Consider the following 15,554-nt stretch of genomic DNA (forward strand, 5'->3'; position numbering starts at 1 on the left):
ATCGCTCAGCACTACTGCAAGCTGACTTTGGTCATCAGTCGAACAGTGTTTCCTCCGACACAATGGTGTGGCTGACTTCCAGGTTAAGCGAGCAGTGTGTTAAGAAGTAGCGCGGCTAGGTGTGTCATGTTTTCGGATTTGCAGCGATGAGACAGGGTCGTAACTAGCAATGGGAGAAAATAGGTTGAAAACTATAAAGAAAGGCCCAACACCAAAGAAAGAAAGGCCCAACACCAAAACAAAACCCCCCCCTCAGTCTTCAGTCAAACAGCCACCTCAATTCCTGAAAGCGCAGCGAGAGTGAATCGATTTCCTCATTTTCCGGTGACATCACCAACTAATCGCCATGGGAAATGACACAGGAAAGGGTTTGAGGGGGGAGTGGGGGAGGGTCCGGCGGTTTGGTTTCCTGTCCCTCGATGTATGTGTGTGTGTTCCCTCCAAACTCATCGCCCAGTCACCTCTAGTTCCATGTCACCGTGGGTTGTGAAACTTTTTGCCTGTTCTCGATTTGGATCTTTTTACGTTTTTGACCTGGTCTTCTGGGTTCTGTGGTATTGGATGTTCACATGCCCTTTCATTGGCAGTCTTTGTCCTTTGAACCGTAAGGGTCAGTCAGACTCACCTGGATTGTGTGTGTGGGAACACAGGAGGTGCAGTTCTGGGTTTTGATTGGTCGATGTGTTGGATTTTTGGAGTCTTTCTTAGCTGCGTTGATAATACCTTGGTGATAGAGGAAAGAGAAGGTATAGTGCACACACACACACACACACACACACACACACACACACACACACACAGCAGGCTTGTTGAGTTTAGTCACAAGGCAGGAGCCTGGCTGGGTGTTAGTCTGAGAGATCCAGCTAAGGTCAGAGGTACTGTAACACACAGGGAGTGTGTGTGTGTGTCTTTGTGTCTCTGTGTGTTTTTAAAATGCTTGTCTAAGTAATCACAGTTACTGTACACTAAATATTTGATGGCTATGAAAATCCCACAAGTTGACGTCCTCTCCCACAGTTTCTATGCAAAGCAATGTATTCTACAGGGGCTAATGCACACTAGCATCCAGGACATATGGAGCGGGAGGAAACTGGGGTTTGTATTTGTAATGGGACGTTTCCATATGGGGCTCTGTGTACAAAGAGTTATCTTGTGCAATGTCTTGAAATCAATGTTTTCTTTCTATCTTCTTCTCTCTTTCTTTCTCTCCCGTATCACTCTCCCCTCTCTTGCCTTCTATTATTCGGTCTCCTCCTCTTTCTCTCTTACCCCCCCTCTACCTCTCTCTATTTCTCTCGCTCAGACGGAGAATGGCAGTGCTCTCCACGAGGCAGCTCTCTATGGGAAGATGGATGTGGTTCGGCTGTTGCTAGACTCAGGTGGGTGTCATGAGGGAGTCCATGTACCCCCCCATACCTCTGTCCTTGTTCCTGTTCTTATGTGTACGTGCCTGTGTGCAAACCTGCCCCATGTATTTACCCCAATACTGCTGCTAATCTATCTAACAGTATGTACATGTTCTGTTCTGGAGATATCAGCAGCACTAGAGATCCGTCCTGCCATAGTTAGTAATCCACTGTATTGATGCTATTCTGGGTTGGCTAACACAGTGTTAGCTCAAGGGCTCCGGGTTTAGTTGAATAAGGTGTGTTGGTGCTGGGCTGGAACAAAAATGTGCGCCCCTCCAGAGGTCAGTCAGAAACTTGAGAAACACTGGGCTACGAGTTAGATGCTCATCCTGGGTCAGTTTTTCATTTCTCCCAGAAGTGGTTAAGGCTAGGATTGGTGGAGGGAAAGCTGATCCTATATCTGTACCTAGGTAAACATGCTATGTATAGAGGCAATATAATCATGTTTCATAGCTGTGCTGTCATGCCCCTCTCCCCTAACTGTCAGTCAGTGTTACGAGAGAGAGAGAGCGAGAGAGAGAGAGAGAGAGAGAGAGAGAGAGAGAGATCTTTGTCCTACCTCCCTCTCCTCTCCCCCCTTATTTTCCTCAATCGCTTCCTGTTTCCTCTGGTGTCTTGTTGCGCTTCCTGTGAGGAACCCCGGGCTGCCATATTGTTTTGGTCCAGGGGGCTTATTTAGATGAGTGACAGGCCTGTACCGGTTTACTGTCTGACCCCTGTCATCCACCCAACCCTCTACTCTATCCACCTGTGTGTGTGTGTGTGTGTGGAAGGGTGAAATACAGGATGGACACAGCTAGCATCCTTTGTCAGTAAACTGTCAGACAGAAATACAGTATGAATGTTTCCTTCTAAAATTGGCACAGTGAGTCTATTTGGGATCTTTTTCCTCCTTGACTTACATTTACGTCATTTAGCAGACTCTCTTATCCAGAGCGACTTACAAATAGGTGCATTCACCTTATAGCCAGTGGGATCACCACTTTACAATGTTTTTTTTTGGGGGGGTTGGGGTTTGGGTTGGGGGTAAGGGGGGGTAGAAGGATTACTTTATCCTATCCCAGGTATTCCTTAAAGAGGTGGGGTTTCAAATGTCTCCGGAAGGTGGTGAGTGACTCCGCTGTCCTGGCGTCGTGAGGGAGCTTCTTCCACCATTGGGGTGCCAGAGCAGCGAACAGTTTTGACTGGGCTGAGCGGGAACTATGCTTCCGCAGAGGTAGGGGAGCCAGCAGGCCAGAGGTGGATGAACGCAATGCCCTCGTTTGGGTGTAGGGACTGATCAGAGCCTGAAGGTACGGAGGTGCCGTTCCCCTCACAGCTCTGTAGGCAAGCACCATGGTCTTGTAGCAGATGCGAGCTTCAACTGGAAGCCAGTGGAGTGTGCGGAGGAGCGGGGTGACGTGAGAGAACTTGGGAAGGTTGAACACCAGACGGGCTGCGGCATTCTGGATGAGTTGTAGGGGTTTAATGGCACAGGCAGGGAGCCCAGCCAACAGCGAGTTGCAGTAATCCAGACGGGAGATGACAAGTGCCTGGATTAGGACCTGTGCCGCTTCCTGTGTAAGGCAGGGTCGTACTCTCCGAATGTTGTAGAGCATGAACCTACAGGATCGGGTCACCGCCTTGATGTTAGCGGAGAACGACAGGGTGTTGTCCAGGGTCACGCCAAGGCTCTTCACACTCTGGGAGGAGGACACAACGGAGTTGTCAACCGTGATGGCGAGATCATGGAACAGGCAGTCCTTCCCCGGGAGGAAGAGCAGCTCCGTCTTGCCAAGGTTCAGCTTGAGGTGGTGATCCGTCATCCATACTGATATGTCTGCCAGACATGCAGAGATGCGATTCGCCACCTGGTTATCAGAAGGGGGAAAGGAGATTAGTTGTGTGTCGTCAGCGTAGCAATGATAGGAGAGGCCATGTGAGGATATGACAGAGCCAAGTGACTTGGTGTATAGGGAGAATAGGAGAGGGCCTAGAACTGAGCCCTGGGGGACACCAGTGGTGAGAGCACGTGGTGCGGAGACAGCTTCTCGCCACGCCACTTGGTAGGAGCGACCGGTCAGGTAGGACGCAATCCAAGAGTGAGCCGCGCCGGAGATGCCCAGCTCGGAGAGGGTGGAGAGGGAGGATCTGATGGTTCACAGTATCAAAGGCAGCAGACAGGTCTAGAAGGACAAGAGCAGAGGAGAGAGAGTTAGCTTTAGCAGTGCGGAGAGCCTCCGTGACACAGAGAAGAGCAGTCTCAGTTGAATGACCAGTCTTGAAACCTGACTGGTTTGGATCAAGAAGGTCATTCTGAGAGAGATAGCAAGAGAGTTGGCTAAAGACGCACGCTCAATAGTTTTGGAGAGAAAAGAAAGAAGGGATACTGGTCTGTAGTTGTTGACATCAGAGGGATCGAGTGTTGGTTTTTTGAGAAGGGGTGCAACTCTCGCTCTCTTGAAGACGGAAGGGACATAGCCAGCGGTCAAGGATGAGTTGATCAGCGAGGTGAGGTAAGGGAGAAGGTCACCGGAGATGGTCTGGAGAAGAGAGGAGGGGATAGGGTCAAGCGGGCAGGTTGTTGGGCGGCCTGCCGTCACAAGTCGCAAGATTTTATCTGGAGAGAGAGGGGAGAAAGAAGTCAAAGCATAGGGTAGGGCAGTGTGAGCAGGACCAGCAGTGTCATTTGACTTAACAAACGAGGATCGGATGTCGTCAACCTTCTTTTCAAAATGGTTGACGAAGTCATCCACAGAGAGGGAGGGGGGGGGAGGAGCATTCAGCAGGGAGGAGAATGTGGCAAAGAGCTTCCTAGGGTTAGAGGCAGATGCTTGGAATTTAGAGTGGTAGAAAGTGGCCTTAGCAGCAGAAACAGATGAAGAAAATGTAGAGAGGAGGGAGTGAAAAGATGCCAGGTCCGCAGGGAGTCTAGTTTTCTTCCATTTCCACTCAGCTGCCCGGAGCTCTGTTCTGTGCGGTCGCAATGAGTCATCAAGCCACGGAGTTGGAGGGGAGGACCGAGCCGGCCGGGAGGATAGGGGACATAGAGAGTCAAATGATGCAGAAAGGGAGGAGAGGAGGGTTGAGGAGGCAGAATCAGGAGATTGGAGGGAGAAGGTTTGAGCAGAGGGAAGAGATGATAGGATGGAAGAGGAGAGAGTAGCGGGAGAGAGAGAGCGAAGGTTGCGACGGCGCATTACCATCTGTGTAGGGGCAGAGTGAGTAGTGTTGGAGGAGAGCGAGAGAGAAAAGGATACAAAGTAGTGGTCGGAGACATGGAGGGGAGTTGCAGTGAGATTAGTAGAAGAACAGCATCTAGTAAAGATGAGGTCAAGCGTATTGCCTGCCTTGTGAGTAGGGGGGGACGGTGAGAGGGTGAGGTCAAAAGAGGAGAGCAGTGGAAAGAAGGAGGCAGAGAGAAATGAGTCAAATGTAGACGTAGGGAGGTTGAAATCCCCCAGAACTGTGAGGGGTGAGCCATCCTCAGGAAAGGAACTTATCAAGGCGTCAAGCTCATTGATGAACTCTCCAAGGGAACCTGGACTGCGATAGATGACAAGGATATTAAGCTTAAATGGGCTAGTGACTGTGACAGCATGGAATTCAAATGAGGAGATAGACAGATGGGTCAGGGGAAAAATTTAGAATGTCCACTTGGGAGAGATGAGGATTCCTGTGCCACCACCCCGCTGACCAGATGCTCTCGGGGTATGCGAGAACACATGGTCAGACGAGGAGAGAGCAGTAGGAGTAGCAGTGTTTTCAGTGGTAATCCATGTTTCCGTCAGCGCCAAGAAGTCGAGGGACTGGAGGGTAGCATAGGCTGAGATGAACTCTGCCTTGTTGGCAGCAGAACGGCAGTTCCAGAGGCTGCCTGAGACCTGGAACTCCACGTGGGTGGTGCGTGCAGGGACCACCAGGTTAGAGAGGCAGCAGCCACGCGGTCTGAGGCGTTTGTGTAGCCTGTGCGGAGAGGAGAGAACAGGGATAGGCAGAGGCATAGTTGACAGGCTGCAGCAGATGGCTACAATAATGCAGAGGAGATCAGAATGAAATGAACTAAACATCTGGGAAAGGAGAGAGCGGGGCCTCCCCTCACCACAACTCCCAAATATAACTCTCCCAACTTCCACCTCAGAAACTATAATTGTTGTAAACTACAGCGGTTCAATGTTTTCTAGGAATATACTAACTTAGTTTATTCAGCTAGCTAACTAGGTGCAGTATTATTCCGTGAAAATCGTCCAGGCACTTAGTCATAAGACGCCACAGCCAGCTAGCATGCCGGACTCCAACAACACGGTTTAGCGCCAATACTCGGCCACAACAAACCACCAGTGTATCAACACGCAAGCAGATCGTTCGTGTCCGTGTCTAACGTTGTGGGTTAGTCCCGACAGCTTGAGCGAGTCCGTCGTCAATTTATTCAGCCAGTTAGTTAGCTAGAATAGTTAGCAAACTAGCTAGCCATTGCTTTCAGACAAAGAAGAACCCCTCCTTTCACGGCACGAACACACAGAGAGAGCCAAACTAACGTTAACTAGTCACCCATGTCCCGAATTCCTTGAACGACTCGGGCTATCAATATGTAAAAAAACAAAAAATAATGTAGGTTATGACTTACCCCTAGCAGCTACTGTTAGCTAGCCAAGTGCAAAGCTAGCCACTGAATTGACTCAGCCAGTTCGCGTCTGTTCGCTCGGTCGTTCCAGCTATTGTTTACTAGTAGCTATCCAGGTAGCAACAAGCTAGCTAAATTTCAAGCACAGTAGCCACTTGCTACCTAACGTTAACGGTTCAGACAATGAGGTTAGAAAACAGCTGAATGGTAGACAATTATTGTATGTAATTATTGTAGGCAGCCAGCTGGCATAATTACAGGCACTCTCAGGCGTGAAACAACTATACCATTGCTAATAGCTACTCGCCAGCTAGTCCAGGTGGTGGGTTAGCTAGCTAGCTTCGTGCTACACCGGGCACAGCCGAATACAATACTAACCTACAATAATTACATACAACAACCCACGATAACTACCTACAATACCTAACTACAATCTAAATACATAGTTTAAGCCTTACTCGACAAAGCCCAAGCTATGTATAAAGCCAAGCTTACCCGACGACCTGACGACCTCCTCCTTCCTTAGTCTATACCTGGGCTTGAGCTGTCAGAGGGAGAGAGAAACCTGGACTTGAGCTTTCCTCAGGCATTAATGGTGCAATCCACGGGATGTCTTGTTCAAAACGAAATACACGCAACACTTTACAGCGCTTCCCTTTTAAAATTAGTATATAGATTTACTTGTTAAGGGAGTGTGTGCAGGAGGCTAGATTTTTACATTTTACATTTTAGTCATTTAGCAGACGCTCTTATCCAGAGCGACTTACAGTTAGTGAGTGCATACATTTTCATACTGGCCCCCCGTGGGAAACGAACCCACAACCCTGGCGTTGCAAGCGCCATGCTCTACCAACTGAGCTATAGGGGACTAGATGTGTGTATGTCAGTGTGTGTGAGTGTGGGGTGGTGTCGGCTGGGTGCCTGTCTGACCCATTATTTCTGTCTTCTGTCTGTTGCAGGTATTGACGCCAACATCACAGACTGCCAGGGAAGAACAGCTTTGGAGATCCTCAGAGAACACCCTGCACAGAAGTCCCAGCAAATCACTGCACTCATGCAAGGTACCACACACACACACACCGCTCTCTCACCCTCGTCGTGACAGTGTATGTGGTTGTCTAGAGGGCCGGGCAGTGTAGTGTCCGGATGTGTGCAGATTGATACAAGTTGTTCCAGGAAGTTTATCTTCCAATAGGGAACAAGAACAATGTGAGCCCTCTGTGTTGCTCTTCCTATACACAGGGGGGAGCATTCTCTTACACAACCTAATGCTTCTGCCATTGTCTTCTGCTCTCAGAGAACAATACACTGTTGTCACTAGTCCTGAATTGTTAGTAGGAGATTAGCTCACGGGCTAGCTCATTGAGTTGAGTGCCATGGTTATCTGCAGTTATGGCTAAGCCACTAGAAAGACTTTGGAATGTTCTGTAGGAATAAGTGGTTTGGGGTTTGTGGATGTGGATGTCAGTTGCACAGTCAAAATTAGAAAAAATCATGAAAACAAAAATGTGCTTTTTGATCTTAATTTAAGGTTAGGCATTAGGGTTAGCAGTGTGGTTAGGGTTAGGTTTAACATCTGATTTGATGACTTTATGGCCAGCTAGTGACCACCCTGCAGTGCTTCCTCCAGAACAAGATTCATGACGAATCATTATCTATTTCACTTGCTTTGGCAATGTAAACATATGTTTCCCATGCAAATAAAGCCCTTGGAGGGAGGGAGGGAGGGAGGGAGGGAGGGAGGGAGGGAGAGAGAGAGGGAGGGAGGGAGGGAGAGAGAGAGAAGTAAGCCATAGTTGAGGATGATTTAGGCGAGAGAGAGAAATAGAGAGAGGTCTAGAGGGGAAAGACGTGGGCGAGGTGCAGACAACTATAAAGCAAAAGAGAGATGGCGGCAGAGGAAGTTCAGGGTCAGGAATGAGAGAGGAGGGAGAGGAGAGGTAGGTAGGTAGGGGGAGATAAAGGGGAGGAGAGGGAGAGAAAAGGATAGAGTGGGGATGAGAGGAAGAAAGAGAGAGGGAGGGGGAGGAGAGGGAGAGAAGAAGAGGGAGGAGGAGAAATGCAGAGATGGTGACAGAGAGCAAATTCAGGACACAGCTGGGAGAGAGTGAATGGATCAGCTGCCTCCCATTTCCTGTCAGAGGGAGAGAAAATGGGATTTCATTTCGCGATTGATCCCACCCATTTAAACTCAATAATATTCAGTCATCATTGTTAAAGTAATTAAATGATTCAATCCATATATTTAAACATTCTGTATGAATATCTTATGCCTGATAAGAGCTGTCAAAGTTTGATCTCTAACACCTTTTTACACACACACACACACACACACACACACACAGTCTTGTACAGATAACCTTGTGGGGACACAAAATTCAGTCCCATTCAAAATCCTATTTTCCCTAACCCCTAAACCTAAACCTAACCCGTACTCTTACCCTAACCTTAACCCAAAATCCTAACCTTAACCCTTCCTAAAACTAACCCTAGGTCCTAACCCTAACCCTTAACGTAATTCTAACCCTAACATTAATTCTAACCTTAAGCCTAAACCCCCTAGAAAAAGCATTTGACCTTGTGGGGACCACAATTAAATGGTTTTCTGCTCTATGTCTGCAACCTTTTGAACACTACATTCACACCACCACCGCTCTCTGTTTGTCTCGGTCTCTCTCTCGGTCTCTCTCTCGGTCTCTCTCTCTGTCTCTCTCTTGGTCTCTCTCTCGGTCTCTCTCTCGGTCTCTCTCTGTCTCTCTCTCTCTCTTTCTATGTCTCTCTGTCTGTCTCTCTTTCGGTCTCTCTCTCTCTCCCTCTCTCCATTATCTCACTCTCCCTCTCTTTTCTCTCCCCCTCTCTCCATTCTCTCTCTCCTCTTTCTCTCTTTCTCTCTCTCCAGAGTATATGATGGAAGAGATGATGGACAATAAGAGTGTGTTGATGGAGGAACCTATTCGCCAGTGTCCTGTCCCCACACCTCGCACCTCTATCCCCTCTCCCTCCGCCTCCCCCTCCCTCAGGCACAAAAGTAAGTACACACACACACACAAACTTATACGAACACACACACTCACACACTCACTCACTCACTCACTCACTCACACACACACACACACACACACACACACACACACACACACACACACACACACATACACACGTTAACGCACACACACACACACACACACACACAAATACACACACATACGTTAACGCACAAACACACACTATACACATATCTATCAAACACACTCTATACACACAAAATCAGACTGATATTTTCAAACATGGGGAGCAGTGCCTCTATTGGTATGAACCGGTACTACCTCACTCAACTTCAATGCAGTTTTCCCTTAGCCAACACTACCCCTAGTGGCTGAGCTGGAGCGGTGCACTGGTATCACTCTTACAACTCCCGCTGCTCTCTCTCTCTTCTCAATCACCGCCAGTCAGCACCCCCTTGAATTATCTTTAGTGGAGGAAGGGAGCTGAAAAAACACCTTCAGCACAGCTCGTTCACGCCTGAACACACACTGTGTTTAAACACTTCGGCACACTTTAGTGTATGGAGAGGGGGAGTGGTGGAGAGAGGGGGAGTGGTGGAGAAAGGAGGAGAGAGGGAGGGAGAGAGGGAGGGAGTGGTGGAGAAAGGCTTTATTCTTTTGGAACTTTTGTGTAATGTTTTACTGTTAATTACTGTTATGTTTCCCATGCCAATAAAGCCCCTTGAATTGAATTGAATTGAAAGGAGGAGAAAGGGAGGGAGAGGGGTAGTGGAGGAGGAGAGGGGGATACCCGGCTGGGTTCCATTTTACAAAATTGTTGACCTCCTCTGTCACTCTCAATTGTGGATCTGTGATGACTAGATAGGTGAAAGCACCATCTCTGCCGGGCTTCCGCCATATTGCTTTCACCTCTCCAGGTCTATCAGGTCTGTGAAGGGCAGTGAACGAGGGCAGACGGGACGAACAACTTTCTGGAATAGAACGCCGCCACACATCCCCAGTCACAGAAAGGATCATATTAAGGTGTTGACATATGTATTTGGCCAGGTCTGCTCTCTTTAGTTCATTTGAACTCCATTCAACTGAACAGATTAGTGTTTAGTAGAAACAAACCCAGTTTGATCCATCATCATCATTATGTACTGTAGTACTCTGACTCTAGCTGTTTTCACTGAAGGAAATACCATCAACGAGCAGGTCACTCCAAGATGTGTGTGTGGGGGCGTGGGTGTGGCCATGGGTGTGTTTGGGTGTGTGTGGGTGTGAGCGTGGGTGTGGGTGTGTGTGGGCGTGGGTGTGTGTGGGTGTGCCACAGTGGCTGAAGCTAGATATTGATCCGAGAGGGAAGGAGAGCAGAATCCAATTCCAATTATACCACAACCCACGAAGGCCACAGAGAATGGTAGAGATGAAGAGAGATGGAGAGAGAAGCTTCTCTGTCTCTTTTGACTTCAGCTCTCTTTCTCATCTCTCCATTCTTTCACGTCCTTACATGTCACAATTAGCTAGGATTGTTGAAAACAGATTTAACATTTTCCCTTTTTGTCTTTTGTTGTCCCCTTCGTTTGACTATCCACAATCTCTTCTCTCACCACTCTCTCCCCATCTCCCCTCTCTCTCCCCATCTCCCCTCTCTCTCCCATCTCCCCTCTCTCTCCCCTCTCCCCCCATCTCCTCTCTCTCTCCCCATCTCTTCTCTCCATCTCCTCTCTCTCCCCATCTCCCCTCTCTCTCCCCTCTCTCCTCTCTCTCCCCATCTCCTCTCTCTCCCCATCTCCTCTCTCTCCCCGTCCCCTCTCTCTCCCCTCTCTCTCCCTATCTCTCTCTCCCCTCTCTCCCCATCTCCCTTCTCTCTCCCCTGTCCCCTCTCTCTCCCCATCTCCCCTCTCTCTCCCCTGTCCCCTCTCTCTCCCCAACTCTCTCTCTCCCACTCACCCTCTCTATCTCTTTTCTCCCACTCTCCCCATCTCCCTCTCTCTCCCCCATCTCCCCTCTCTCTCCCATCTCCCCTCTCTCTCCCCATCTCCCCACTCTCTCCCCATCTCCCCACTCTCTCCCGATCTCCCCTCTCTCTCTCCATCTCCCTCATCTCCCCCTCTCTCCCCATCTCCCCACTCTCTCCACCATCTCACTCATCTCCCCTCTCTCCCATCTCCCCCATCTCCCCTCTCTCTCCACCATCTCCCCCTCTCTCTCCCCTATCTCCCCTCTCTCTCCCCATCTCCCCCTTTCTACCCTTATAATCTCTCTCATCTCTCCTCTCCTTCGTCTCTCCTTCGCTCCCTCTACTCCTCCCTCTCTCCCATCTCCTTTCCCTCTCCTCCCCTCCTCCTCCCCAGATGATGCTGTGACAGGGGAGCTCTCCAAGCTGCTGAATGAGATGAAGATGTGTCGGGACAGAGACTACTCCTTTGAGGTGTGCTGTTATGTTATTATCTTAATCTTCTACAATCTACAATGAGAGCCTACTTGTAAAGCCCCCATTGCTGATGCTTATGGTGATAAAACAATTCCCCAAGTCAATAAATTACTACCCTACTCTACTCTACCCTACCCTACTCTACCCTACCCTACCCTACACTACTCTACTCTACTTTACTCTACCCTACCCTACTCTACTCTACTCTACTCTACTCTACTCTACTCTACCCTACCCTACCCTACTCTACTCTACTTTACTCTACCCTACCCTACTCTACTCTACTCTACCCTACCCTACCCTACCCTAACCTACCCTACTCTACTCTACTCTACCCTACCCTACCCTACCCTACCCTACTCTACTCTACTCTACCCTACCCTACTCTACCCTACCCTGCTCTACTCTACTCTACCCTAACCTACCCTACTCTACTTTACCCTAATCTACCCTACTCTACTCTACTGTACCCTACTCTACTCTACTCTACCCTACCCTACCCTACCCTACTCTACTTTACCCTCCTCTACTCTACTCAACCCTACCCTACTCTACTTTACCCTCCTCTACTCTACTCAACCCTACCCTACTCAACTTTACCCTACCCTACTCTACTTTACCCTACTCTACTCTACTCTACTCTACTCTACACCGACTCTACTCTACTCTACTCTACTCTACTCTACTCTACTCTACTTTACCCTACCCTACTCTACTCTACCCTACCCTACCCTACTCTACCCTACCCTACTCTACCCTACCCTGCCCTACTCTACTCTACCCTACTCTACTTTACCCTACCCTACTCTACTCTACTGTACCCTACCCTACTCTACTCTACCCTACTCTACCCTACCCTATTCTACTTTACTCTACCCTACTCAACTATACCCTACCCTACTCTACTTTACCCTACTCTACCCTACTCTACTCTACCCTACTCAACTTTACTCTACTTTACCCTACACTACTCTACCCTACCCTACCCTACCCTACCCTACCCTACCCTACTCTACTTTACCCTACCCTACTCTACTCTACCCTACTCTACTCTACTCTACTCTACTCTACTCTACTCTACTCTACCCTACCCTACCCTACCCTACCCTACTCTACTCTACTCTACTCTACTCTACTCTACTCTACTCTACTCTACTCTACTCTACTCTACTCTACTCTACTCTACTCTACTCTACTCTACCCTACCCTACCCTACCCTGCTTTACTCTACCCTACTCTTCCCTACCCTACTCTACTCTACCCTACCCTACCCTACTCTACCCTACCCTACCCTACTCTACTTTACCCTACTCTACTCTACTCAACCCTACCCTACTCAACTTTACCCTACCCTACTCTACTCTACTTTACCCTACCCTACTCTACCCTACCCTACTTGACCCTACCCTACTCTACTCTACCCTACCCTACTCTACCCTACTCTACCCTACCCTACTCTACTCTACCCTACCCAACTCTACTCTACTTTACCCTACCCTACTCTACTTTACCCTACCCTACTCTACTTTACCCTACCCTACTCTACTCTACTCTACTCTACTCTACTCTACCCTACCCTTTCCTACCCTTTCCTACCCTACCCTACTCTACTCTACTCTACCCTACCCTACTCTACCCTATCCTACCCTACCCTACTCTACTTTACCCTACCCTACCCTACTCTACTTTACCCTACCCTACCCTACCCTACTCTACTCTACCCTACCCTACTTGACCCTACTCTACCCTACCCTACCCTACTCTACCCTACCCTACTCTACTTTACCCTACTCTACTCTACTCAACCCTACCCTACTCAACTTTACCCTACCCTACTTTACTTTACCCTACCCTACCCTACCCTACTCTACCCTACTCTACCCTACTATACCCTACCCTACCCTACTCTACCCTACCCAACTCTACTCTACCCTACATTACTCTACTTTACCCTACCCTACTCTACCCTACCCTACCCTACCCTACTCTACTCTACTCTACTCTACTCTACTCTACTCTACCCTACCCTACCCTTTCCTACCCTACCCTACTCTACTCTACTCTACTCTACTCTACTCTACTCTACTCTACTCTACTCTACACTACCCTACTCTACCCTACCCTACTCTACTTTACCCTACCCTACCCTACTCTACTTTACCCTACTCTACTCTACCCTACTCTACTCTACTCTACCCTACCCTACCCTACCCTACTCTACTCTACCCTACCCTACCCTACCCTACTCTACTTACCCTACTCTACCCTACTTTACCCTACCCTACTCTACTCTACTCTACTCCACTTAGGAGCTCTGCCAGACCATCTCATCCCACTCTCATTCCATGGACAGCTTTGGCAGCGACCACCTCTCAGACGAGGAGCGACGCAGCAACGGCACCCTGAGCAGAGTCAGAAAGGTGAGCACCATTTTGGATCAGGGAGGGTGGATGGGACCAGGGATAATCAAGGAGGATGTGGAGGGTGAGGAACGTTTTCACAATTTTGGGTCTGGGGTATCGTACAGTTGGATTGTTATTCATGGTCCCCCAGGAATGGATTGGAAAACAATGTTCTACTGCAGCGCTCTGGGGTCCATTGCTGTAGTAGCATTTAGTCACCAGGTGAGGGCAGCCTCAGACAGGCTGTAAGGCAGAAATGTATACTGAACAAAAACATAAACGCAACATGCAACAATTTCAAAGATTTTACTGAGTTACAGTTCCTATAAGGAAATTAGTAAATTTAAATAAATAAATGAGGGCGTAATCTATGGATTTCACATGACTGGGAATACAGATTTGCATCTATTGGTCACAGATACCTTAAAAAAAAGTTAGGGGCGTGGATCAGAAAACCAGTCAGTATCTGGTGTGACCACCATTTGCCTCATGCAGCGCGACACATCTCCTTCGCATAGAGTTGATCAGGCTGTTGATTGTGGCCTGTGGAATGTTGTCCCACTCATCTTCAATGACTGTGCGAAGTTGCTGGATATTGGAACACGCTGTCGTACACATCGATCCAGAGACGTGGATGATCAAATTTATTTTATAAAGATGCTATCTATTATTTATCAAATGTTTTATTTATTTTTTGGTTTTTGTACTCTTCTGGTTGAGTGGTGAGTATGCAGGCCATGGAAGAACTGGAACATTTTCATCTTCCAGGAATTGTGTACAGATGTTTGCGATATGGGTCTGTGCATTATCATGCTGAAACGTGGTGATGGCGGCGGATAAATGGCACCACAATGGGCCTCAGGATCTTGTCACGGTATCTCCGTCCATTCAAATTGCCATCGATAAAATGCAATTTTGTTTGTTGTCCGTAGCTTATGCCTGCCCATACCATAACCCCACTGCCACCATGGGGCACTCTGTTCACAACGTTGACATCAGCAAACCGCTCGCCCACACGATGCCATACGAGCTGTCTGCCATCTGTCCGGTACAGTTGAAACCGGGATCCATCCGTGAAGAGCACACTTCTCCAGCATGCCAGTGGCCATCGAAGGTGAGCATTTGCCCACTGAAGTTGTTTACGACGCCGAACTGCATTCAGGTCACGACCCTGGTGAGGACGACGAGCACGCAGATTAGCTTCCCTGAGACGGTTATGCAAACCCACTGTTTCATCAGCTGTCCGGGTGGCTGCTCTCAGATGAACCCGCAGGTGAAGAAGCCCGATGTGGATGTCCTAGGCTGGTGTGGTTACACATGGTCTGCGGTTGTGAGGCCTGTTGGACGTGCTGCACAATTCACTAAAATAACGTTGGAGGCGGCTTATGGTAAAGAAATTAAATTCTCTGCCAACAGCTCTGGTGGACATTCCTGCAGTCAGCATGCCAACTGCATGCTCCCTCAATGCTTGAGACATCTGTGGCATTGTGTTGTGTGACACAACTGCACATTTTAGAAGGACCTTTTATTGTCCCCAGCACAAGTTGCACCTGTGTAATGACCATGCTGTTTAATCAGCTTCTTGATATGCCACACCTGTCAGGTGGATGGATTATCTTGCTAAAGTAGAAATGCTCACTAACAGGGATGTAAACAAATGTGTGCATAACATTTTAGAGAAATACGTTTTTTGTGCATATGGAACATTTCTGGGAT

At 48.5% G+C, this 15,554-nt stretch overlaps 1 protein-coding gene across 3 annotated transcripts in view; it reads left to right on the forward strand.

The window, feature by feature from the left end:
- The window catches only part of LOC121543435 (ankyrin repeat and sterile alpha motif domain-containing protein 1B-like), a 286,881-nt gene that overhangs the window by 82,442 nt on the left and 188,885 nt on the right, over window positions 1-15,554 (forward strand). For all 3 annotated transcript variants that reach the window (XM_041853304.2, XM_041853303.2, XM_045208911.1), the window contains exons 6-10: window positions 1,304-1,379; window positions 6,972-7,073; window positions 8,912-9,040; window positions 11,357-11,433; window positions 13,746-13,856. In XM_041853304.2, the coding sequence (XP_041709238.2) occupies window positions 1,304-1,379; window positions 6,972-7,073; window positions 8,912-9,040; window positions 11,357-11,433; window positions 13,746-13,856 (495 nt within the window). The remainder of the gene's footprint in view (window positions 1-1,303; window positions 1,380-6,971; window positions 7,074-8,911; window positions 9,041-11,356; window positions 11,434-13,745; window positions 13,857-15,554) is intronic.

Source organism: Coregonus clupeaformis, chromosome 28 (assembly GCF_020615455.1).
Source record: "Coregonus clupeaformis isolate EN_2021a chromosome 28, ASM2061545v1, whole genome shotgun sequence".
NCBI lineage: Eukaryota > Metazoa > Chordata > Actinopteri > Salmoniformes > Salmonidae > Coregonus > Coregonus clupeaformis.